The sequence below is a fragment of the Morus notabilis genome, unplaced genomic scaffold, assembly GCF_000414095.1.
Source record: "Morus notabilis unplaced genomic scaffold, ASM41409v2 Scaffold902, whole genome shotgun sequence".
NCBI lineage: Eukaryota > Viridiplantae > Streptophyta > Magnoliopsida > Rosales > Moraceae > Morus > Morus notabilis.
In genome coordinates, this window is record NW_010365273.1 from 120,160 (window position 1) to 144,321 (window position 24,162).

The 24,162-nt window shown below is 34.0% G+C and overlaps 1 protein-coding gene across 1 annotated transcript; it reads left to right on the plus strand.

The window, feature by feature from the left end:
• Positions 1-3,073: 3,073 nt before the first annotated feature.
• On the plus strand, positions 3,074-6,983 carry LOC21400282 (protein FMP32, mitochondrial). Its single transcript, XM_024171925.1, has 7 exons — positions 3,074-3,514; positions 3,638-3,769; positions 3,962-4,021; positions 6,020-6,096; positions 6,173-6,229; positions 6,315-6,381; positions 6,474-6,983. The coding sequence occupies exons 1-7, from the start codon at positions 3,359-3,361 to the stop codon at positions 6,591-6,593; spliced, it is 669 nt and encodes a 222-aa protein (XP_024027693.1). The 5' UTR covers positions 3,074-3,358; the 3' UTR covers positions 6,594-6,983.
• The last annotated feature ends 17,179 nt before the right edge of the window (positions 6,984-24,162 follow it).

The following is a 24,162-nucleotide window of genomic DNA, read 5'->3' on the forward strand; positions in this document are numbered from 1 at the left end:
CGAGTAAATCAATAGACACAAATCCATAAATAGGAGTTTGTTAAGAACTCATGATTAAGATCATTCTATATATGACCATCGGTAGACTCAATTAGAATTTCTATACTTAAAGGAAATTATTGGAAATTCATATTGTGTCTGTGTCCCTATTCCACACAATCTCATTATACGAAATACACTCATTCAATATCTCACCATATTAACAGTGCGAATAGCACCGTTTCATTCTAAATGGGAATGACATGTATTAATAATGTTTTAATTAAAGATTCCGAACTTTAATTAAATTCATTATGAACAATGTTTTTTATTATTATCCTTAAACATTATCCTCTCGTAATAACACTTACATACTATGTTTAAGGTTACATAAATAATCACGGAATTTTCATTTGATATTCATAAAATATTCATAAATATATGCACATAAAATGATGAATAAACTCTTTTATTAATTAAATAATAAATATCCTATTACATCTCATGCTTTTAGGACACTATTCCCAACATATGTATAATGCATAAAGTATGTACATGGTACAAAATACAAGAAAATGCTATATAAGAAATGAGTTGATAAACATTTACCAAAGTAATAAAAGGAGTGATAATTCGTAGTGATTAGTAATAAGGCTAAAACAATCCCGATGGGGATAGTAAGGACCACTAAGTCTCTGGGAGACATATGATATTTACTTGGCCACAAGGTCTGTGACCACTAAGTCTCCAGGAGACATATGATATTTAATATTCATTTGGCCACAAGGTCTGGGACCACTATGTTTCTGGGAGACATATGATAATCATTGTGAAGGCCATAAGGTTTGGGACCACTGAGTCTCTGGGAGACACATGATGCTATAAATAATGGGCACAAGGTGTTAAAAAAAAGAAAAAATAATACAGCCATGACAATTGTGCATATAAGTAATGAAATAAAAGGTAACAAAGTGAATAATTAATGTTATACGAAATGGAAATGGAACAATAGGAAAGGCTAAAGTTAAGATGTGATGTTATATATTCAAATTACTTATTCATGCATATATTCTACTTAATGGGCTTTAGCTCACTTATTTATGGTGACGCAGATGAAGACACATTCCGGCATTAGATGTATATTATTTTGGTGGTTGGCTAGCGTCATCCTTAGTACCAGGACTTTTGTATATGGATGATGCTGACTTGTTTGAGGCCCTGAGTTACTAACTATTTACTATGCTCTTATTTTTGTTTGTAAGAACTATCGGATCTATTTTTGGGATATGTATTATACTGTACATATGAGACATCAGTCAAAAGAAATACTAAAATCATGTTTTTGTACCTTTGCACAAAGAAAGTCTTAAAAAGTTCAAATTTATCCCACATTTTAATGTTACCATTCTAAAGAAAGCTCAAGGTGAGTTAAAAACAAGTCTTAAAAGAGTAACAACACCTAGCATAACTTGGTAATTTTAAGGTTAGACTAGGTGGGTGTTACAGTATGACCCCCTAAGAAATTTTTTACCTAGTATTACTATGAGATTTTTTTAGGGATGCTTAGAAAAATGAAAGGATCGTTTATGCACAATTTTAATTTTTTTGACATCGGTTGCTTTTTTTTAAGGCAAAAAATAGAGAAAATCCTAGAAAATAGAATATTAATCCAAAAAAGGTACCGCTACTTGCATTATTTTGTAAAAATAATGTATGAATTTTAGGATGCATATATCCACAGCTTTTTACGAAAAATGAAAGAAAGTGAAAAAATGTTCATTTTGACCATCCCACTTGCCACTGGGTGGCATAGGCCGCATCCCACATAGGGCCTTTTCCCTGCCCTTTCGCCCCAAGAGAGCCTCAACTGCAAACAACGGGTGTGGGTGGGGACTCTGCCACGCTCTAGGTCGCGCTGGTGGCCTCTTCCCAATGAGGTATCACTCCATAAAAACTTTTTTACTTGGTATTTTGACATGAATTTTTGCAAGAATGCTTATAAAAATGTAAAGAACGTGTTTGAAGAATTTTAGAATTTTTTAACATCGTTTGTTATCTTTTTTATTTTTGGAGTGTGAAAAATAGAGAAAATTTTAGAAAATAGAATATTATTCCAAAAGAGGAGCCGCTTGTTGCATTAGTTCCTAAAAAATGTGTATGAATTTTAGGATGCATAATGTCAATAGCTTTTGAGGAAAAACAAAAGAAACCAAAAAAATGTGCATTTTAACCTCTGGCCGTTGGGTGGCACCACCGTTTGCGCGTGGGTGGGGCCTCACTCACGGCCTTGAGCGCGCGGGTGGCCACGACCGCCCCCTTGGTGATTCTGGGGACCTTAACTCGACAAGGTATTACCCCCTAAAAATCTTTTACCAAGTATTATTAAGAGATTTTATTGAGGGATGCTTAGAAAAATGAAAATATCATTTATGCACAATTTCAAATTTTTTTATATCATTTGCTATTTTTTTTTTATATTTTTTGAAGGTGAAAATTAGAGAAAATCTTAGAAAATAGAATATTAATCCAAAAAAAAGTGCCGCTACTTGCACCACCTAAAATGGAAAAATTCAGAAATGCACAACCTCAAAACTCAAATTAGAGGCTCTGATACCAATTGTTGAAACTAAAATAATGAATCAATTGAGAATTGAAGCGTGTACAAATGGGCTACCGCGTGGAAGTCTGTCGAAACGTCGCCGAAAAACGTCCATGGCCAGCTGGAATCATTGAGAACCTGCAAAACAAAAGGAAGTAAAGGGCAAGAGGAGCTCTTGAGCTCCACCCTATCTCTCCCTCTCTGTCCCTTTCATGTTTGCGGCACACACCCACATAAGCACAAGCACACTTTTTTATAAAACAAATAAGGGTGCTGCCTATATAAACCAAATAGGTTTAAGGGCTTTAACCAATATTCATTCAGAGAGAATATTTGGTCTAATGAACTGGTTAAATATTATGGGATAGAAAAAATTTATATGCTTTAAGCGAATCAATAAAATAATTTTTCATCATATTTTATTATTTCACATTAAAACAATTATCTATAAAATACTTTAATTTATTACAAAATGACTTATTATGATCACGAAAATTCACGTAAAAATGTTCCAACACCCCACTCAAGCGCGCCCCCAAACGAAAACCAACCATACGCAAAAAAACGTTTTTGCATTACTCTGTCTTGACTTCAACAATCCCAAATTCTTTACTTACCGCCGTCTCTTTTCTCTCGATCCGCGCTTTTTTGTCTCCTCCCCATACGCACTTCTCTCTCCCTCTCGCTCCAATCTTGAAGCCGTTGATTCGTCTATTTTCTTGCTGATCATCATTTCTTACAAATTTTCTCGCGATTTGCGATCGTTCGGAAGATCTTTTCATGGCTGTCTGTAAACGCCTGGCTCAGTTTGGGGCTAATTCGATTCGAGGGTTTTCTTACGGTTCTCTTGGTGCTTTTGAGATTAGCTGTAGAAGGATTTCGGAGTTCGCTAAACCTAATGGAAACCGTGCATTTCTCGTTGACACATTAGCTCTGGTAATCGATTAACTTTTGCTTTTTCCGAGATTTTGGCTTTGCGAAATTTGATTGGACTTTGTTGAGAAAATATATTTGTCTTCCAATGTTTGGTTTGCACGAAAATTTGTTGTGTAATTCTAGGTTAGGAGTTTGGAGGCACAAGGCGTGCCCTCGAAACAAGCCGAGGCGATTACTGCTGCCATCATTAAGGTTTTGAATGATAGTTTGGAGAATGTGGCCCATTCTTTTGTTTCCAAAGCAGAAATGCAGAAGGTCAGCTTCAAATTTGGTCAAATTAAAAGAAAATAGAATAATTTGTTTCAGTTTCACTTTGTTTTAATAATAAAGTTTCAAGTTTTGCACTTTTCATGGTAATTAGGATTGGGACGATGTTCGGTTTGTTGAGTATATCATGGGATAGTTGGTATCTAATCTCTCTCTCTCTGATTTTTTTATTTCTTGTAGTCAGAGATGCTTCAAGAATCAAATTTGTCCAAGTTTAAATCTGAAGTACAAGGTTCCCAGGTAGTAATTGTGATACCTACGTTTTTCTTGTTTTAAATGTAAATAATAATTATTGGAAAATAGTTTGTGATACCTACGTTTTTCTTGTTTTAAATGTAAATAATAATTATTGGAAAATAGTCATTTTCTTTGTTTGAGATTGGTAGGGACAGTTGATATAAAACACTAGGTGTACTTGTGCAAATTTCCTAGAGTTTAGATGAATGGATTCTGGAGTCCTTAACAAAATGGAGTACCGAGTATGGCTTTCTTAGTTTGAGATTGGTAGGGACAGTTGATATAAAACACTAGGTGTACTTGTGCAAATTTCCTAGAGTTTAGATGAATGGATTCTGGAGTCCTTAACAAAATGGAGTACCGAGTATGGCTTTCTTAGTGATAGGTTTGTCTTTTTTGTTGGTTTTTGTTTTCTTTTTTTTTTGTTTGTTTTTTTATTTTTTATTTTTTGAAGGGATCACTAAGAACGAGGAAAAGCTTTATAATTCAATTTTTTGAAGCTGGACTCATATGAGTTTTCGGGTTGCTAAGAAGCTGGCTTTCTCTTTGCAATTTTATCTTGTAAATTGGAATGATACGTTGAACAAGAACTGGCATTATATCCATCCGTCATTTTCAATGGATAGGAGGAAGAAATGCTTGTTAGGGCTCTTGTGGTGGCTATAGATGATAGTTGTTGAAGCATCCTACATATAAAGAATATACATATTGGGAGATAAGTTCTGCATCATCCTTTGATAGTTATCAGTCTCCGGTTTTTCTAAAAGTATGGTGTAATTTGAAGTATATATGTTGTCTTTAATTAGTTTTAATAGTCTATTATTGTTTGTGGTTAAGTCTTTAACATTCAAATTAGGAAGTAAATTGTTACAGTTTCTTTGTGGGAGGTTGGAATATCATATTTATGATTCTTCAATGAGTTTATTACGTCATAACCATTTTTAAGCCTCATTTGCCCCATGAATTCTTGCATTTCCTTAAAATTGACACATCAGACCAACAAAGATGTTTTATTGGTCTTTTTTGTCAATCACAAGGGAAACTTTTTTAAGCCTCGACTCTTGTTCTTAATTTTCCTCGTGGTACAGAGAGATGCAGGCAGCAAAAACAAGGCTTTGAAGTTTAGATTGGTCTGAAAAGAAGCTCTGATGCCAAGTGATAGTCATAGTGCAATGGATCTAGCTCAAATTATATCACGTTTTCCTTCTAGTAAATTAACTATCCAGTTTTTCAGGAATTAAATGGCAGAATTCCTCGGGAAGCAGTAGATTTCAGGACTGTTTAGGTTATTTATGAGTAGTCTATCATTTGTGCTTGAGGTTCTTTCAATAGTGCAATTGCTTAACACCAATTGGTTATACAGTATCTTTCTCCTAACAGAGTCCAACTGGTTTAATTTTGAGAAATTAAACTGCTGGAAGTCCTTGTGAAACAATTGATTTTAGGATATCAGGTGTTTTAATGGACTGTCGTTTGTGCTTCACATATTCAGCGCAATTTTGCTTACAAAAGTTGGTCAAATCTTTCTTCTAATAGGATGAAACCGGCAAATTTTTCTGGAATCAAACTGCCGGAATTCCAGGGAAGCAATTTCTTTTAGGATTTTTAGTTTGTTTTTTGTTTTGTTTTGTTTGTTTTGGTTTTAATCTATTTATTGTGTTTCTTAATTTACTTGGAGGGAAGGGAGAAATGAGGGAAAGATATAATTCTTATGTTGGTCATTCGTGTCATTTCATACAATTGTTTCAACTTTTAAGCTCGACCCCTGGTATGTGACTCGTCTTACACTGCTTGCTATTCAGCCTCTCTGTGGAAACGACCAAAAAAGAAGCTGCTTGAAGGAAAATTTATACTTTTAGAATCAAAGTATTTTTTTTTTTTTTTTTTTTTTTTTTTTTGGGGGTTTTTTTTTTTTTATTTTTTTTTTTTTTTTTTCCTTAGGTAGTTCTTATATATTAGAAGTTGCTCACTTACTGATTCTTTTAACAAACTCTCAAGTAGGAGCATCATTTTTCTATGTTGCAACGCGAGACTGAGAAGCTTCGTGGTGATATAGAGAAGATGCGGAGTGAACTGCGGTACGTCTTAAAAATTGGCATCCACATCCAACTCTTCTTTGCTGATCTTATTAAATAAGTTTGGTTACTCAAACAGGTACGAGATTGACAAGGTCACTGCAGGGCAACGTTTAGACTTGAATCTTGAAAGAGGGTCAGGAAATTCATGACTCATAACTCTTTGTTCACTCTAGGTATTGTTATCGTTATCCGCTAATATTAGTGGGGCCCATATGCAGGCGCATACGTGATGAGCTGGCAAATCAGAATGCAGAAACAACGAACCTCACAAACAAACTTGATCGAGTACGTGCACTGATTCTATGTGGTTTAATTACCATTGTTATGGTGTTAAATGTTTTTTTGTTCTAAATATGCCTTTTTTATTGTGTTTATAGGAGATTCACGCATTAAGAGCTCAATTGGAAGCTGCAAAATATGATGTGATCAAATATTGCATTGGTACCCTTGTCTCCATATCTGCAGTTGGTCTTGCAGTTATTCGCATCTTGATGTAGTCCATAACTTCTTTTCCTAATCACAATTGTACTAGACAAATGTAGAAAGAAATATTAGATGTCATTCTTTCGAAGGCGATTTTAATGCCAGAAAAATTTCAAATTTGTGCAGTTGTTGGCTCAAAGAGTACATCTATATTGCTTGGAACAAGTCATTTTGTTCCCCTCCGAGATTCATGCAACTACTGTTGCATATTTTTTAGTACTTTGCATATTTTAGAGGCAAAGCAGAAGATACATTGATAAATGAATATGCTACGTTGAGGGCACTCTGATTTACGTTTACATGTTTTCTCGCCTTTATAATCTTGGCTTGTTTATCATAATTAATTCTTAAGGAAATTTGAGATTTGCTCCTAGTGACAATTTTTATTGCAGAACACCCCGAGGGACCCGATCTAACTTTATTCTGTGTGATAAAGAAAAATGTAAATTATCCTCAATTTAAGAGGTTCCTTGATTATTCAAACTGATTATTCCGAGTGGTTGTTTACTGTTTCAGATTTTCATTCGCAGTTAACAGGAAGGAACATGACTGGTTTCCCTACTTACCGCATTCCTAGGTAGCCGATTGTATGAATAAGTATGTATTCTTTTTCCCTTGTTATTTCACTTCTGGATTTTGTCTAAAAGGTTTCAGAGGTTTCAACCAAGGGATATTTTGGATTTAGGATGAATTCCAGAAACTCCCCTTGAATTATACTCCGTATAATACTTTGCTTTTTAATCTTTGAAACGTAGCAACTATTTCCGCTGAACAATGAAATCTTAACAAAAATACTGTAACGACTCCTCACGGATCGTCACAGTTATCTTAACTTTTAAATATTTACCTCTTTAAGAATGCAGGAAAATAGTTAAGCTTGAAACACTTAACTTTGAATGACTTTAAGAATGCAGGAAAATAGTTAAGCTTGAAACACTTAACTTTGAATGACTTAAAGAAAAGCCTAGATTTTTTTTTAAAACATATTATCTTTAAAATTTTTGAACTTCCTCAAAAAAAAAAAAAAAAAAAAAAAACCTTTCGGTTTAATTTAATTATTAAAATCTATACCGTGAAATAAACTTAAAAAAAAGAAGTCTAAAATATTCTTTAAATCAAAACCACCATAAACTAAAGTTTCAAAACAATAAAAATGAAAACTAAAAAAACTTTGTTTAACATTAAACACTTTCATCCCATAATCGTTTCTCCCGTTTTCTTATCACGCATAGCTCGCATCCGCTCTAATATTCTCCATGGCTACATCTTACCCTTTCGATTGTCTGCAACATGAAATAACTTATATAAGTAAGGGCTTAAGAAGACACTTAATTCTCACAAATGTAAATAAATATTTTTATTCATCAACAATAAACGTCATCATGAGAATAATTATTTTTTAACATATTTTAACTTTAAAATCCATCATATATTAGGCCCGAAATTGTACCATAATAGTGCGCTAGCCACGGAAAGCATGGGGTAGCAAATCTCATACTAACCATGGCAGTAAGACCGCTCACCGGTCACCATCAAGGGTGTACAATGCCATTTAAAAACATAAAAATATATATATATATATATATATTTTCTTCAAAACGTCATCATATGAAATATTAAAGGTGTCATAACATCATCATAAAATCAAAATCATATATTTCTCAATTTTTCAATTCATGTTGCAGGTGAGAGTGTACTTACTTGAGCGCCTTACTTAACCTTTTTAAATTTCGCAATGGTGACGCGACGAATAAGGTCATCGGGTGCTCGCCTCTGGAACCATTCATGCCATAAATCATAAATAAGATTACTAAAAAGCCTTAACAACTCATCAAATACATTGATCACGTTAAAACAACGTTTAATATACCATTCTCACCATTTATTAATATCAAGACATAAAAAAAAAACCCACTAATTACACAATCACAAAACATAACAAAAACTGGAAGCCTGACCTTTACTCCTTTAAAAACTCATAACAATTCACATAGAACTCCAAATGACCTAAAACTAATTTTAAATTAAAGTAGACATCTAGAGCTTTCTAACGGTATCTAATTTAATAAAAACGGAGTTCCTTTGGTCCCTGAAATATTGTTTTAAAATCAGACATGAAACCTGGAGAAATTCCAACACTCAAACTAGGACGAAAATTCACTAAAAATTCTATTAAATACAAAACCATCATCCTGAACATGTATAAACAGCAATCCATTTATTATTCAACCTTATAAAATGTTTCTAATACTTAAAAATTATATATATAAATACGTGCATATATATACATCTTATACCTACAAAATGCCGATCAAATGAATCACATGACCCAATTACCAAAATCACCAACCCATATAGCATGCTTTCTAGGAAGATACAAAACAAAACAATCAAATAATAACTATGACTAACATAGAGTCTAATAGAAACCTACACTCAAAATCATAGTATCAAATTAAAAACCGAATAGCCTTGAATCATAGAACTCATATTGATGGTATAGCCTCACTCATCATCATCTCATAAATACGTGTTGGTTTCTCAAACCGGATTTTCAAAAAAACTTGTGCGGAAGCGTGGTATCGATTGAATCACATAAATTAAAATTTAATGCGATCATTATTTCATGTTAATTTAACTACAAAGATATTAAAGAGAAGAAGGACAATTTACCGTCGTTCGATTAGGACGTAAATCTTGAACTCCTCCAACACCGACTTGAGCTCTTAAATTCCAAGAACACCACGGTTCTTTATCAACATATCTCCGGATTAACGTGAACTCGAACGTGTGGGTGTTCTAATGGGTTTCTCAACACACGAGACGGATGAATAGGGAAGCCACCTATGGTTATTACTCACTTTTCTCAAAAGTATGTGATAGCACTCAAGATATTTTTTTTGGTTTTTCTTTTTGTTCTCCCGTTTCTCACTTTTCTTTTCCTCTAGAAAAATTCTCTTTTCTTTTTCTTTTTGTCTGTCTTTAAAACTACTGAGGACTCATCACTTTTTGAGTAAATGTGCAGCCACACATTTACTCCACTTTTCCTCATACTGAGGAAACGTGCAACAACACGTTTCCTCCCACTCCCCTTATTATTAATTTAATTTTTTTTGAGTGAGGAAACGTGCGCTGCTACACGTTTCCTTTCTTATATATATATATATATATATATATTAACGAGGGAGAATAAAAAAAAACGTGGGGAAAAAGAAAAATTCTCTCTTGTTATAAAAATGACTAAATTCATCCATATTAATTTAAAATAATTTAAAATTAATTTTAATATTAATCAAATTAATTAATATATGTGTATTTAGAATTCTCAATTCTAAATTAATAATCATAACCCAATATGATATATTCAATTCACATTAATCTTATGGAGCCGTCGAGAGAAACTATAGACATTATAATTTTAAGCTCCAATAATTTTGACAATTAATTAACACCTTAATTAATATATCAAAATTATTAATTCTAAATTACTCCATTATAAATTTAGAATTGCACTCTTAAAATAATAAAAACAATTATGTTCAAAGGATTAGTGCACCGTTCAAAGCAGCATAATAACATTCCTTTGGAAACCAAAAAGAAGAATTTATTTGAGTGCGAAATGAGAGATATTTTGTTCCCCCACAAAGAATTATTTGATTTTTGCATTTCAACCAATATACATGATATATCAGAACACTTATTTCTAGGATTTAATGATTCTTAAGAGCGGATTCATCCTTTTTTTTTCTATTTGTGTTGCAGTCATTTGATTTGGTAATAGTACTAAAGATAATAACGAATCGAAAAAATAAATAAAAAAATGACCGGCTTGGATCGTCATTACATATAAATTAATCAGCCATAAACGGTTCATAATTAAAGCTATGTATTTTTTGTTGATCTCTTTAATTATATCTTTCTCCATAGGTAGTATTGATCATCTAATGAATAATATATTTTATGATCTAATCATAAAATTGAATGCTCTTATTATTCAATCCCTGAATCAACACTTATGGGAACCGTCCATCTACTTCATTATGAAGGAATATATTTCATCTTGTAAATTAATATTCCTTGCTATTTATTTTACTATGCTCCCAATATACCAAGACTTTGACACTATTCACATGTGTCATTACTCAATATGTCAAATAACATAATATCATAAATAGGAGTTTATTAATTACTCAGTATTAAGATTAATTCATATATGACCATCATTGATTAATATTAAATACTCTATTTAATAATAGAATTTATTAGAGATCCATAATTAATCGCGTTCTAGTCCTATGAAATCATATTACATAAAATGCTTTCATTCCAATAATCTCATTATTAACAATCTAGGATAAGATTATTTCATTCAGAATGTAATGAACCGCATTACTAATTTTAAATTAAAGATCCAAACTTTAATTTATAATTACGGACAAGTTTAGATTATTTTATTTCAAATATTATCCTCTGCATATAACACTTATATACAATGTTTAAAGTTACATCTAAAATAATCTAGGGATTTTGATATTTATAAAACATCACATGCATGCAAAATAATATTGAAAAAATTCCTCATCTCATTGATAATCAGCAAAATGTTTACATCTTATTTGATTTATGGGCATATATCGCAACAATCTCCCACTTGCCCTAAAGCAAATGAGGCATGTCTCTAAGTCCCATACTTTCAAGATGTCTCTCAAAACTCCCAGCTGGTAATGTTTTGGTAAACGGATCAGCTATGTTGTTCGTGGATGCGATCTTTTCAACTGAAACGTCTCCTCTGGAAACAATCTCTCTGACCAGGTGGAATTTCCGCTCTATATGCTTTCCTTTGTGGTGGTTCCTGAGCTCCTTGGCATTGGCCACTGCTCCACTGTTATCACAATAGAGTCTAATAGGCTCATGGATATTTGGAACAACTTCCAATTCCTTCAGAAATTCACGAAGCCAGAAAGCTTCCTTAGCTGCTTCACAAGCTGCTCCATACTCAGCCTCCATGGTTGAGTCAGCAATACAAGATTGCTTGATACTCCTCCATATGATGGCTCCATTTCCTAAAGTGAACACTGCCCCCGAGGTGGACTTGCAAGAGTCCCTATCTGACTAAAAATCAGAATCAGTATATCCAATAGGAATTAAATCCCTACCAGAGTATACAAGCATATGGTTTCTCGTCCTCCTTAAATATTTGAGTATGTGTTTGACTGCAACCCAATGATCTAATCTTGGGTTTGACTGGTATCTTCTAACCATCCCTACTACATAGCATATGTCAGGTCTAATACATAGCATTGCGTACATCAAGCTACCAACTGTCGATGCATAGGGAACTCGTCTCATATCTTCTTCCTCTTGAGGTGTCTTTGGACACTGCTCTTTGGAGAGATAAACTCAATTTTGAGAAGGCAAATTTCATTTCTTGGAGTTTTGCATCGAAAACCTGAAAAGCACCTTGTCAATATACGATGCCTGAGACAATGCCAAAAGCCTATTCTTGCGATCCCGGATAATTTGGATCCCAAGAATGTAGTTGGCTTCTCCCAAATCCTTCAATTGGAATTGGTTGGCTAGCCAGTTCTTTACTTTGGATAACGATTCTACATCATTCCCAATGAGCAGAATGTCATCTACGTAAATAACCAAGAAGACTACTTTATCTTCTTGAATTTGCTTGTAGACACAAGGTTCACCAAGATTTTGTTCAAAGGCATAAGATTTTACAGCTTCGTTAAATCTGATGTTCTAAGATCTAGATGCTTGCTTTAGTCCATAAATGGACCTCTGCAATTTACAGACTTTCTGCTCGTGGCCTTCTACCAGGAAACCCTCTGGTTGGACCATATGAATGGTCTATTCAAGATGGCCGTTCAGAAACGCCGTCTTAACATCCATTTGTCATATCTCATAGTCATAATGAGCGGCAATGGATAAGAGTATGCGGATGGACTTTGGCATGACTACAGGGGAAAAAGTATCCTTATAGTGTACTCCTTCCTTTTGAGTAAAACCCTTTGCAACCAATCTTACTTTGAACGTTTCAACTTTTCCATCAGCTCATCTCTTTCTCTTATAGATCCATTTGCAACCAATAGGCTTAACGACTTCTGCTAGGTCTACAAGCTCCCAGACAGAATTGGAGTACATAGACTCCATTTCAAGTTTCATGGCTTCTTGCCATTTTCTCGATCAATATCATCCATTGCCATCTTGTACGACAATGGATCCTCTTCACTGCCATCGGTGACTGCAACATTTGCTTCTCCATTTTCACGATAGCGGGTTGGCAATCTTATTTCCCTCCCACTGCGTCGTGGTGGCGGTGGTGTTTGATCATGGTCAGTGGTCTCCCTTCTTTGTCGTCCAACAACTGTTGTCGGTGTGATGCTAATCTGATCAGCCAGCAACTCTTCCAGAACTATCTTGCTTCTGGGCTTGAAATGTGCCATATAGTTGCGCTCAAGAAACGTAGCGTTTGTCGATACAAACACTTTGTTATCCTGAGGACTATAAAACATACCTCCTCTAGTTCCTTTTGGCCCATAAATATGCAGACTTCTGAGCGAGGTTTCAACTTCCCAGTCTTTCCCTTTAACACGTGTGCTGGACACCCTCATATGCGAATGTGTCGCAAACTAGGTTTGCGACCATTCCACGACTCTAGGGGTGTTATGGGGATTAACTTAGATGGAACTAAGTTCAGAATGTATACTGATGTTTACAATGTATATCCCCATAATGAAGTGGGTAAAGAAGAATAACTTAACATTAATCTCATCATGTCAAGTAAGGTGTGGTTTCTTCTTTCAGCTACACCATTTTGTTGTGGTGTGCTAGGTACAGTGAGTTGAGATATTATTCCATTTTCAATCAAATGGTCTTTGAATTCATAATCCAAGTACTCTCATCCTCGATTTGATCAAAGAGTTTTGATTGATTTGCCGAGTTGCTTTTCAGTTTCGGCACGGAATTCTTTGAACTTTTCAAAGGTTTCGGATTTCTTTTGCATCAGGTATGCATTTCCGAATCTCGAATGATTGTCAATAAATGTGACAAAGTATTCATAGCCTCCCCTCACTTTGACATTCAAAGGACCACATACATTGGTATGTATGATTTCAAGGGGTGTCTTAGCTCTTTCACCCTTTGCCGAAAATGGCCTCTTGGTCATTTTTCCTTCTAGACAGGATTCACAAACCGGTAGAGTGTCAATGTTTAGCTCTCTCAAAGGACCATTCTTTGCTAGTCTTTCAATCATATCTATGTTTATATGACCTAGCCTTAGATGCCACAAGTATGTTTCATTTTCGTTAGAAGCCTTTCTTCTTTTAGGGGTTGGTTCAACGACTTTGAACATTTCAGTTTGTAGCATTTCGTTGAATATGGGTTTAACAAAGTAAAGACCATCATTAAAAAAACCAGAACAACTATGAATTCCATTCTTAGATAAAGATACAGAGTCAATATCAAAAGAAACTGAAACAAATTGTTCATGCAATTTAGAAACCGAAAGCAAATTCCGTTTGAAATTCAGAATAAAATAAACATTATCTAACAATAAATATTTATTATTTGTAAAAGACAGTCGCACTGTCCCTACTGCCGTCCCTGAGATCCTTGCCTCATTGCCCAGTCTCATCTGGAAAGATCCCTCTTCAAGATCCCTGGACGTTTCCAGTATCTGTAAAGAAGTACAAACATGATTAGACACCCCTGAATCAACTATCCAGGTAGAGAAGTCATTCTCAACTAAACATATTTCCATGACCAGTAAATCTGATTTACCTTGCTTCTTCATTTTCAGCTCATCGAGGTACTTTTTGCAGTTCCTCTTTCAATGGCCATCCTGGTTGCAGTGAAAACACTTTCCCTTAGTCTTTGGAGCAGCCTTGTTCTGCTTGTTCTTCTGGATCTTCTTCTTTCCCTTGCCCTTAATGTTCCCATGGTTCTTCTTCTTCTTGTTCTTTGATGAAGAAGGCCTTCCCTCAGCTGCGTTGGCTTCAGCAGCGTTTGCCTTGCGTCCCTTATCACCTATAAGGGACTCAAATTGTTGTAGCTCATTCAGGAGCTCAGTCAAGTTATCATTATTCTTTCGGTTCATCAGATAACCGTCCTGAATGGAAGAAAATCAGGAGAAAGTGTCTCCAGTATCATGCCAACCTGGGTCTTCTCATCAATCTGAGACCCATTAATTTCAGCCTCATTGAGATGATTAATCATCTTAAGCACATGCTCACGTACAGAAGAACAATTCTTCATACGGCCGTTCATAACAGCTTTGACAGCAGCGTGTCGGGCTGAATCAGATGGACGTCCAAACATCCTCTGAAGAGAGTCCATGATCTCTCTAGCAGTCGCAAGGCCTTCGTACTGAGTTCTCAGCACTTCATTCATTGCTGCTAACAGGTAACAACGAGCCTTGTTATTAGCGTTGACCCAACGATCATATTGCTCGGTCATAGCCTTGGCGGCATTGGCCTGAGGCACTGGAGGACAATCCTCCTTAAGGACAAAATGATAGTTTTCATAGATCAAGAGGATATTCATGTTGCTTTTCCATTTGACAAAGTTTTCACCATTCAAAATTTGGGAAGCAAGAAGTGCGAAAATAGGATTTGACATTTTTGCTGAAAATAAGGAATTGAATTCAATTAACATTTTGCATAAATATCACTATTAAATTTAAGGCATATAAATATGATGCATGAATGCACATGTTAAATACACAAATACATGTTTAATTGCCTAAGGAATTTTAATCACCACAATTAAGTGCCGCCGTAGGGTAGGTCAAATAATTGTTAATTAAAATGAGACTATCTCAATTAATAAATACTATCTGAAATAGCTCATACTTCTAATATTTATTCATTTCCTTTTATTTAGGTCAAGAAAATAATTAACCAATTTAATTATCTCTTTATGAGTGTAACCCATCGTTTCAGATCTTTTAGACTTAACTTAGAAGTTGCCACCGTAGGGTAGGTCAATTCTAAAATACAACTTAGAGATCCTATCTCTTTGGAAGTCAACCTTGTTATTATAATTAATGAATACCCTCCGTAAGGAGGACGAAATCAAAGCGTCTCGGGGCCTCATTAATTACTCACGGTGTTGTACTAACGGTGGAGACCTATGGGTTATATTGTCATATTATCCGCTCCCACTCATTATTTACAAATGGTGTATTTATTTTGTAAAAGAACTCTTGCTTCGTACTTCTCAGTGAATTTAAACAATTTAAGTCACTAAGATCTAAATAATTTTAAACAACTTTAAAATTATAATAAGTCATTTGTGACAATTTTAAAATTTAACATTTAAATTTATAAATTTCACATTTGACTTATTCAAATTTTGTTAAACCATTTGCTAATTAATTTATTTAAATTTAATCTCATTAAATTTAACAACTTCAAATTTAATCTTATTAAATTTGATAACTTTGAATTTAATCTCATTAAATTCAACAATTTGGTGCATTTAATTAATTCAATTTACTAAAACAATTTTAGAATTAAAACATATAATTAATGTGCATGATGCATGTCATACATATAAATTAGGTAGGTACTTTTTATCCTAGATGACATGTTAGATGCATGACAATACAATTATTATCAAACATAAAAGATAAATAAATAAAGACATGCAAGCGAAATGGAAAAACTTGGCCGGATTCCATGGACCTAAGAATTACAACCCCAAAATAATAATAAAAATAAAATTACATCAAAATGGGTCTTCTTGTAATTCTCCGTCTTCAAGTGTTCTCCATCTTCATGTCTCCTTTCTGGTGGATCTAAAAAATTGGGGTTGGGCTGTTCTGGGTTGTCGAAAATAGCCATATATTGCATCTGGGCTAGCTGGAAAAGCCAGCCCAATATGTGTAATGTCTCTGCCTCATTAATGAGGTAGAGCATCCCAATTTGGGCTTGGGCCTTTGCACCACAAGGTGCAATGGCCTTGCACCCATGACTGCACCTGAAGGTGCAGTCACCTGCAGTAGCCTCAATGTGAAGACCCTCCTATGAGGCCGCCACCGTAGCTTACTTTTTAACTTGTACTTACTGGGATTTCTTCAAATTTATGGAACATTTTTTTTTTTAAATATAAGAAGGAATAATTTCATAATTCGTAATGATAATTTCAAAAGAATGACTCACTAAATTTCTTAAAGCTTTTCTTAATTTCAACTAAGATAAAACCTTCTAAAAATATCTTTCGAACTGAGTGACATTTGAACTCTTGTTTCACATACTCTTTAAAAGCCTTTCTAAAACTAGCCAATACATTCGGGCCATCTAATTTTGACCTTAAAATGAATTTCATGAGAAATCTTAAATTCAAGTACTTCTTAAAGTCCTTTCAAAATCAATCATTTAAACCGTCGTATTTAAAGTTCGTTTTTTTTGTTGCATGCACTGTTGCAACGTTCTAAAACTTAAAAACTCAAGACTAGGGTTGTTAGCTACAACCTCGGTTCTCTTAACATACATATGTACATATACTTTTTAAACATACATGCTTGAAACTTTTAAATCATATATACATGTACATGATTTTACTTTAACTTACTGCGGAAGATTTAACTATGAGCGGTACCCATTCCCATCTCCACCACTTGCCCGCCGCTCGCCACTGCCCTTCAAGAATTGCTGATAGGTTTCTACCTATAGCATGAACATATCTAATTGAGCTTTCGCTCAGCAAGTAGGAACTATCTATCGCAAAATAACTGTAAGTTCACATGTATAAATATGCATGAGCTGATTATGCTTAATTATGATGTCTTATCATAGTCTTATTATCTTATCTTATCTTTCTTACTGATGGGCCCGAGTGCTCACGTACCACTTGCGCGCAATCATAAGAACGTGAGGGTTTGTAAGGTCCCCCACGACACCGTGATTATAACTTGAATGCCTCCCTTGAGTCGGAGGACATTATTGTTATTTTCTTTTTCTCCCTTGTGGAGCTTGAGTTACCTCCCTTGTGGAGGCTGGTACGGTACTCAACTGATATTATTCTTATAAGTTCCTCTTGACTTATTAAGGTGTATGCAATATGACATAGCATAGCATACTATAACATGGAATGTACTCAAACACATATACTTCATGTGCACTGCTTAAGTGTATGCAGTATGATCTAACATAGTATACAAAACATTAAATTAACTCAAACACATATAATTCATGTGCGTTGCTTATGTGTATGCAGCATGACATAGCATCGCATATAATACTTAAAGCATAAATATGCATATATAACATGTGTAACTTTTTTTTAAAATCTATTCATACTGTAGGCGAGATTCCTACTTACCTGATTTACAGAGCTGGAATCCACTTTTCACAAAACAGCCTATTCTCTTACTTGCTTACTTCTGAAAATGAACACCCATTGAGAGTGTGAGATTATCTGTCGTTTGCTATTTTATTTTAGCAGCTTATGAAGGAAATCCAGCCCTTTACTTAAGGCATGTATTCCTTTCCTTTACTGAAGGATAATTTACTATAAGGATCAATTTATTAAATCCTCAAAATCTTATTTTCCTTAATTGCCCTTAGCATACTTATGTCTAGGTTGAAAATTATTTACCCAATCTAGTAACTTATTCTCTATAATTTTTCCTCATTGGACTCATTATAATATTAAGGCCCAATTCGGCCTAGAAACTTATTCACGGCATTCTAGCTCTTAGGCCGTTGAAATTTAAACTCTAACGGAGTCTCTTAATTTAATGCGGGCGTTGGACCCACATCAAATCCTCGAAATTCTAAGGACCTATCGTGTTGGGCTTGTAAGTGCCCGTCGGGATATTTTGCTCGAAAACTATTAAGCTTTTAAAAGAACTATCATTCAATTTTTTTATAAAATGATAACTTACTCATTTAGTTACAAGCACTAAAATCCCGTTGTAAAATCTCTTTTCAAATATCGACTTTTGAAAACTATTCCCCAAGTCGTTTTACGGTTGACTTGTAAACCACCGTGAAACTATGTTGTAGAAACCTTTTTTTTTTGAAATCTTTCTTCACGGCTATTCCTCATTAAAGTGAGGTCTAAAACTATATTATTTTACTGAAATCACATATCGGATTCTTTGATAACCTTTTGTTAAAAACGTCACTGTTTTAGTTTCGTTTTGTTAAAACTGTGCAGTTTCTGAAATCTGTATTTCACTGCATCTTAGAGTCAGATTTTGAAAATCTGTTCTTCACAACAATTCTTCGACTCATCGAGATCTAAAATTGTCATTTTTGGATAAAGTTGAAATTCAGCCTCTAAAGGCCTCGTTTGGCTGAAAACAATGGCTACTATTTTTTTTTTCTTTTGCTGTAGCAATCCTTTTAAAAATGCTATAGAATTGCTGTAGCAATCTTCTAATATTGCTGTAGCAATCTTTTTGAAAATGTTTTAGGATTGCTGTAGCAATCTCTTTTAAAATGCTGTAGGATTGCTGCAGCAAATCTTCTTTTAAAATGCTATAGGATTGCTGTAGCAATCACCTTTTTTTTTCTTTTTCCGAAACTGTGTTGGACAGCTCGTCCGTTTTTACAAACTGGCTTCAAACTTGCTTTTAGAGTTAAAATTGGGTTTTGTCATAGTCATAGAAAATGTTCAAAATATCGAGGGCTATAAGTTCAAGCTTTGAAACATTAAAAAATCTCGCTCTAGGGTTCTTATTTTCGCGTTCAAAGTAACCGGAAATTTTTCCCTTTACTCGGAAATAAGCAAACTTAAATCAAGCATAATCATACGATATTAGACTAATCTCATAACTCACAAAACCAACATAAAACTCACACACCCTTATTACAACACATCTTCCTCAAGAATCACAAATTTACATCCAAAAATCCAAGCTTAAAGTTGGCTAGAAATTAATGGAGAAGAGTTTGAGAACTTACCCTTGAAGAGCTCTCTCTCTCCCTTGAAAACCTTTGAACTCCTCTAAGATTTGTTAATGGCTTGGAACTAGAAAGTATAAGGAAATTTAAGAGGAATATTTCTACATTTCAAACTTTATTAAAACATGAAAAAAAAGAGGGGATTTAGAGTTTCTTTACCCTTAGAGGAAATGCTTGTCTAGACTCCTCCTAGATCGTTCGATCTCCTTCTTCCTCTCCTATGGTTTGCTAGTGGCTCAAGATTGGGAGAGTGGGAGAAAATATTTGAGAGGAAATGGTGTAGGGTGGCCGGATTTTTGAGTGGGGAAAAAGCAAGGAGAAAAAAAAATGAAGCTTATCCTATGTTGGTTCCTTTTATAGGCAACTTAGAAATTATTTTTTTAACACCAATTCCACTCCATCATTCAACCAAATTTTTGGTTCAATCCCCTAAATCATGGCCGGTTTTGGAAGGAGCAAGGAAGAAGCAACTTTGCCATTAATTCCCCTTCAACCACTACCATCACATCACCTTAACATAAAATCCTCTAGCACACTCCACTAGCCAAATTTTTGGCTCTATTTTTCTATGCATGGCCGGCCAAGTGGAGAAAGAGAGAGAGAGAAAAATCTCACCTACCCCATTGTACTCTTGTCCACTTTCTTAAGTTTCCCTTTGAAATTGATAAAAATTATACTGACTATAAGGAAGTAACTTAGCCGACAGGAATTCGTTTCCATTTATGACAGTTCCTTTTCTACTGCTTGTTTATAGTTCAACTATTAAATCCTCGACTGCTTTGAGATCACATTAAATTCTCACTCGTGTAATATCTTGAACTGTTTCAAGTCTTGAAATTATTTCTAGACTGAACAAATTCTAAATTTAACTTTTCTGCATTAAATCCCAGGAATGACGTTGTTTCTAACGGTGTCAACTCCCGAGCTCACATTGTGCCCTTCTACTATGGGTATTTATCTTGTGACTTTAACCTAGCTGTCTCGCAATTAAGGATTTTCTCTTCTGTTAAAATGTCAGTGCATTTTTTTTATACGCTGCTAACATCGTGCTGTGCTTGGAGATTCTTGAAATTAAGATTCTCAAACTATACTTGTGCTGAAAATTATTCTACCTTAAAGTACGATGAGAATTTATCGATCGAATTTACTCGATCGAAAACATGAACTTAACATGAAATCTACTACAAAATTTAGGAATACATATATTAATTTCATAAATCCTTCATTCACAATATAACATAATATTTTCTAGGAAAATCTTTGGCTTAAATAAATAAATTATATTATTTAAAGTCTAAGATTTTCTCAGTCATTACACTCAAGGTTGTTGCAGTTCTGCCATGGTCGACATTCGGCCATGGCAGCCGCCCCTTCGCCGACGACTGTTGCCGGAGACTGTGATCGGCGACCGTACAGTCGCCAGAAAATCCCTTTTTTTTAATAGTTTGGAACTTTTCCAAAAACAAATAGTTGAAACTCTCATGATCCGCTTGCGTTAGGAGAATAATATATTACATATTAATTCCTATTTTACAATTGATCTAATCAAAATAAAATAGCAAAAACTAATTCCATGGAACTGGAAAAATTTACGACCAATCCATTCGCATAAAACATAATCATCACACAATAATTATTCATCATATGCATAAGTGCCTACCCATTGAACATTCAAGAATGATCACATAATCAAACGCTAATTAGCATGAAATAAAGACCGCTCTGATACCAATTGTTGGTTTCTCAAACCGGATTTTCAAAAAAAATTGTGCGGAAGCATGGTATTGATCGAATCACATAAATTAAAATTTAATGCGATCATTATTCCATGTTAATTTAACTACAAAGATATTAAGAGAAGAAGGACAACTTTACCGTCGTTTGATTAGAACGTAAATCTTGAACTCCTCCAACACCGTCTTGAGCTCTTAAATTCTAAGAACACCACGGTTCTTTCTCAACGTATCTCTGGATTAACGTGAACTCAAACGTGTGGGCGTTTTAATGGGTTTCTCAACACATGAGACGGATGAATAGGGAAGCCACCTATGGTTATCACTCACTTTTCTCAAAAGTATGTAATAGCACTCAAGAAAATTTCTTTAGTTTTTCTTTTTGTTCTCCCGTTTCTCACTTTTTCTTTTCCACTGGAAAAATTCTCTTTTCTTTTTCTTTTTGTTTGTCTTTAAAACTACTGAGGAGTCATCCCTTTGCACATTTAATTCCCTTTGCAATTAATATATCAAAATTATTAATTTCAAATTACTCCACTATAAATTTGGAATTGCACTCTCAAAATAATAAAAATAATTATGTTCACGGAATTTGTGTTGTCCATTGATATAGTCATTACATACAAATTAATCCTCCATAAACAATTCATAATTAAAGCTAGGTATTTTCCGTTGACCTCTTTAATTATATCTTTCTCCATAAGTACCATTAATCCTCTAATGAATAATATATTTTATGATCTAATCATAAAATTGAGCGCTCTTATTATTCAATCCCCGAATCAACACTTACGGGAACCATTCATCTACTTCATTATGAAGGAATAGATTTCATCTTGTAAATTAATATTCCCGACTATTTATTTTACTATGCTCCCAATATACCAAGACTTTGACACTATTCACATGTGTCATTACTCAATATGTCAAAGAACATAATATCATAAATAGGAGTTTATTAATTACTCAGAATTAAGATGAATTCATATATGACCATCATTGATTAATATTGAATACTCTATTTAATAACATAATTTATTAGAGATCCATAATTAATCGCGTTCCGGTCCTATGTAATCATATTACATAAAATGCTTTCATTCCAATAATCTCATTATTAACAATCTAGGATAAGATTATTTCATTCAGAATGTAATGAACCGCATTAGTAATTTTAAATTAAAGATCCCAACTTTAATTAATAATTACGGACAAGTTTAGATTATTTTATTTCAAACATTATCCTCTGCATATAACACTTATATACAATGTTTAAAGTTACATCTAAAATAATCTAGGGATTTTGATATTTATAAAACATCACATGCATGCAAAATAATATTGAAAAAATTCCTCATTTCATTGATAATCAGTAAAATATTTACATCTTATTTGATTTATGGGCATATATCCCAACAATACGTCTCTCCTCTATCTCAAACAAAAGCCATCATAGACAATCAAATTCGTATCCTTAAAGGAAGATTAAGAGATGAGCTTGATGGCTGATTATGGAGGTGCTCTTTGTGATTTTTTTTTTTTTTTTTTTTTTTTTTTTGGGTGAAAGAGTGGATGAGAGAGACGTGAAAGAGAGGATGGAGAAAGAATTAGGAAAAAGGCAAACTGACAAAACTAATGGTTAGTCACAATTAGAAATGTTGCGGCAAAGAAAATGAGAAGGCAAGCAAAACTAATAAAAAGACTAATGTTTTACGGAAACGTGCATTTTTTTTTTTAATAATACCTGTTGACAGCACACATCACTAATTTGGAGGAATAAAAGAGAGGTGGCTGTTTAAAAGGAAGTAAAATTTTCATTGGTCAACATGCATATGAAATTTCCAGCAATTGATTCCAAATAAATTTTGGGATTAACTTGAATGCTATTTGGCTTAATTTCGGCGATTATAGTCTATCATTGAAGGAATTAATCCAAGAAAATCCACGCCAACTACTCCCCTCCTTTCCATTCCTCTTCCCACACGCAGATTACTCTCTTTTATTGACCATGAAAAATCCAAAACATATCTAATAAGGCTATATAAGCCAACTATGAATATGCCATCTTTCATCCTATTGTACGTGTGTGTACATGTCATATAAAAGAACATATCATCAAATCACAGCATCATACAAATTCATAAAATCGTGAAAATAAATTTGAAATCATATAGAATTTCCATAAAATGGCATGAACTTGTTCCTAGCACCTCGAGTCCTCGTCGCGTTCACCTGTAAAATATAACTCAACGTGATGTTAGAATTAATTAATTATAATACCATAACACTATTCAAGTTAATTCCTAACTTCTATTTCTAGGAATTTTGTCAGTTAGAAAAATGGTTGTTACAAATACCCTTCCATTAGATTTTTTAGTGGACATTAACATTTAATTTGTTATTTTCAGTTGCCTGGTGTTATTAGTGCTAAGCAATGGATTAGGAGATCAGCGTCTAGAAATGCAAATTGAGAACGACATGCCGTTTTTTTTTTCTTGATAGGGATGACATTTTCGCAAAAACGACACAAAATTGTCCTGAACAAAACGACACACTGTTTTTTTGCTGACGGGGAAAAACAACGTCGTTTTTGAAAAAATGACACAAAACTGTTCCGAACAGAACGACACACCTTTTTTTACTGACGGAAAAAAACGACGTCATTTTTGCAAAAACGACACAAAACTTTCCCGAACAGAACGACGCACCTTTTTTTTACTGACGGACAAAAACGACGGCGTTTTTGCAAAAATGACACAACTTTCCCGAACAGAACGAGACGCCGTTTTTTTTTGCTAACGGGAGAAAACGACATTGTTTTCACAAAAACGACACAAAACTATCCCAAACAGAATGACACGCTGTTTTTTTTTACTGACAGGGAAAAGTAATTACTATCATTGTTGTATATTTTTTTTATTTAAAGT